General features: G+C 28.5%; 1 protein-coding gene across 1 annotated transcript in view; it reads left to right on the forward strand.

Moving 5' to 3' along the window:
* The window catches only part of LOC106880299 (serine/threonine-protein kinase WNK1), a 78758-nt gene that overhangs the window by 35323 nt on the left and 40161 nt on the right, over positions 1–3274 (forward strand). Inside the window, exons 7-8 of the mRNA XM_052967677.1 lie at positions 46–481; positions 926–981. Of these exons, the coding sequence (XP_052823637.1) occupies positions 46–481; positions 926–981 (492 nt within the window). The remainder of the gene's footprint in view (positions 1–45; positions 482–925; positions 982–3274) is intronic.

Consider the following 3274-nt stretch of genomic DNA (forward strand, 5'->3'; position numbering starts at 1 on the left):
TATATATAAAGCATAATTAATTTTACTGACATGTTTATTCTAAAGGTGAAATCAGGATTTTTACAAGAGGAAGAAATTAGAATAGTAGGTAAACAAATTCGAGACCGAATTTCTCAAGCTCGGCGTGATAATGAACGCAAGGCTGCTGAAGCCCAACAGAAGGCATCAGATGTTCCAAGCGGCCAAGATGGACAACCATCAACTTCTACATCCCAAACTCCAAATATTCAGACCTCTCAAACACAATTACCTCTACAACCACAACAGATGGCCACACCTCATCAGTCACAGGGTCTGCCAACATCGCAACCACCGTCTACTTCACAACCACCTCAGCAACCTACTGCTACTATAACAACAACAGCTACTACTACTACTACGTGTGCTACTACTACCACTACTACCACCACCACCACTACTACTGGGACCACAGAGGGACATCAAGGTAACTTAGGCTCCCAGACAGAACATCCCACAGCTGGTAATTTTTATCCTTTATACATAACGTGTATATTTATATGCGCTGTCATCTCTAGTTATTTTTGAACAGTTGAGAACCTTTGATGAATCACTTAAAATGTGAGAGAACCAGTTACAAAACGAACTCAGTTCATTGTCATGTTAACATTGATTTTTAACATTAATATTCTTTTAATTTCAATAATTAATATACTTTTCAAAATTAAAAAGAAAAATTTCATTTATAATAAAAATTGTACATATTTTTCTTTAAATCTTTCTGTATTCTATCCAATTTGTACCACCAAAAACAATTTTTATCCAAATCAGTGGATTATTGTGATTCTAAAAGATTTTCTTAATACTGTAACCAACACTGCATTATATTTTATCAGCATTTCATGATTTTTTTTAAGAAGCCAGTTTCCTTGCATTTTATGAATTTATCAAACACATTTTATTTTAGTGAATGAATCTTCACATCAGCTTAATGAACCTATTGGACTAGCTCCTTCTCATAAGGTAAGTTTATTACTATGGTAACAAAACACCTTCATTTTTAAGTATTTGCATTGAAAATCTCAGATGACAAATATTATGTAAAATTTTCTTAAAATCCAATGCAGCTGAATTTTAAAAGTGTATTATTAATATTTAAAGTTTAATAATCTATGTATCTCTTAAAAAATCAAATTATTCATAAATTTTAAAAAGTCCTGATATTTGAAATATTTCTTATATTATAGAATTTTTAACATTTAAATTCCATTTTATGTATCTATAGACACATCGCTTATCAAGGAAAATATTCTGAATCTCTTTCTTTCAAAGCCTCAGTGTTAGATGTCCTTTTATCCTGTTACAACTCTTGTTGGTTAATTCTATACATTAAAGAATAATTAAATTGAATCTTTTATTTGTTAAAAAATAAAGGAAATTCTATTGTTTGCCTTCAAATTAAACATTTGAAATGAAGTTATATTATAAAATACTTATGTTTTATGGAATGTGTGTGTCTGTGAAAGAGGTTTGATTTCCTCCAATTTTTACCCAAAACGGGTTATACATAAGCATAAATTGCTTACAGGTTTCCACATATGTAGGTTTAAATGCCATCACCTGTTTAAAGCTTTTTCTAATTAGTTGAACGGATGGATTATATTTACATTGGGAACTGTTGTTCTGAAATCAGTTTCCAACAAATTTTTTTTTTTCCCATGCATCTTTGTTTAAACAAACACTTGATTTAGTTGGCTATTAGCTGCTGCTAAATTAGGGTCTTCATTATTACAAACAATTTGGTATCTTAGCTTTTCAAACTTTGATCACTCTTGTAGCAGCCATTTTCAAGGAACATTTATGTAACAAACAATCTTGTGTGAATAAAAGAAATCAGTCTATCAGCAAAAATTGTTTAGTAAATTTGCATATTTACTAAATTATTTTTAGTTAGTATTCTTATCTTTATGAGACAAGAATACTGGCGTTTTGGGCACAGCCCTTTATTTGGAGAGAAATTTTTAATGATTATGGTAGCATTGTGTGCTATCGTTAACAATTGTGTGCTCTTAACTAAATTTTCATAAAAGAAAAAATAAATTTTAGCTATACTTCTATAAGTATATTTCTGTGCAAATTGTAAGTTATTCATTAGTAAATGCTTTCCTGGCTGAATTTTCAGCAGTTATTTCATTATTTATTATATGTATGTATGATAAAATTGTACTACCCAGACAAAATTGTTTCACAAAGTGTTAATTATGGAATCAGTTTCCTTATTTGACCATATGAAGCCAACTGTGCAGAAAAGACACAATATCAGCTGCCTTTATTGTGGTTAGAAGCTATTGAACTATTAATTTTATATGGTTTGAAAATTAATGTTTCATTGTTCCTTAAGTAACTTACTGATTGGTTTCCAGTATGGTATTGGGTGTCATTAACTTAATGTTTGTTCACTTAAATACTGCTATATTGTGCTATTCTATTTTCACCAACCAATAAAACAACAAAAATCAAAATTCTTGATATGGGGATTTTTTTTTCTTTTATGATTTTGATAAAATGTTTTTGTATAAATTGTGAAATTGAGGAAAAAGTAATTTTTTACAAACTAGGGTTATCTTTCTTTAAAAGATCCACTCAATAAAAGCCAATTTTCATTCATTAGATTATTTCATAATGGAAATCAAGGAGACTGTTTTGATAGTTATTCTGAAAACTTTCCAGTTTTGGCCTTACTTTAAAAGTTAATATCTTGCAATAAATTATTTGTTTTTATGATATAGTTATGTTATGAATTATAAGATCAAACATAAGGAATTTGTTTCTCCTTTCTATATGTTTAAATGGTTCAATTCAAATTGGCTTCTAAAGGCAACTACTTTCATAGTTAGCCAACTTAGAATTATTTTGTTTTCATATTCATTTAACATTTTATCATGTTCTGTTTCTTATCATAACACCAGTCTTTCAGACAAAATTTGTGTTCTTGAAGAAATTTAAAATTTATCTTAAGGTTTAGATAATGGTAATGTTATAAAGAAATGGAATATTTTATCACTTTTTCATTTTTAATTTTGCTTCAGTTAAATGAATTTAGATTTTCGATTTCTTTTTGATATATTTATTATTTACTGTGTTTGTGTTAAACTTGATTTTTAATTTTATTAATTTCATATTCAAAATAAAAAGAAGTACTAATTATTTTTTTTTCTATTATCTAACATTGAGAAACAATCTACAAATTTAATATTTACTGCTTGAATTTGTTTCACACACACACACACACACACACACACACACACACACACAC

Source organism: Octopus bimaculoides, chromosome 4, assembly GCF_001194135.2.
Source record: "Octopus bimaculoides isolate UCB-OBI-ISO-001 chromosome 4, ASM119413v2, whole genome shotgun sequence".
In the NCBI taxonomy this organism is placed as follows: Eukaryota; Metazoa; Mollusca; class Cephalopoda; order Octopoda; family Octopodidae; genus Octopus; species Octopus bimaculoides.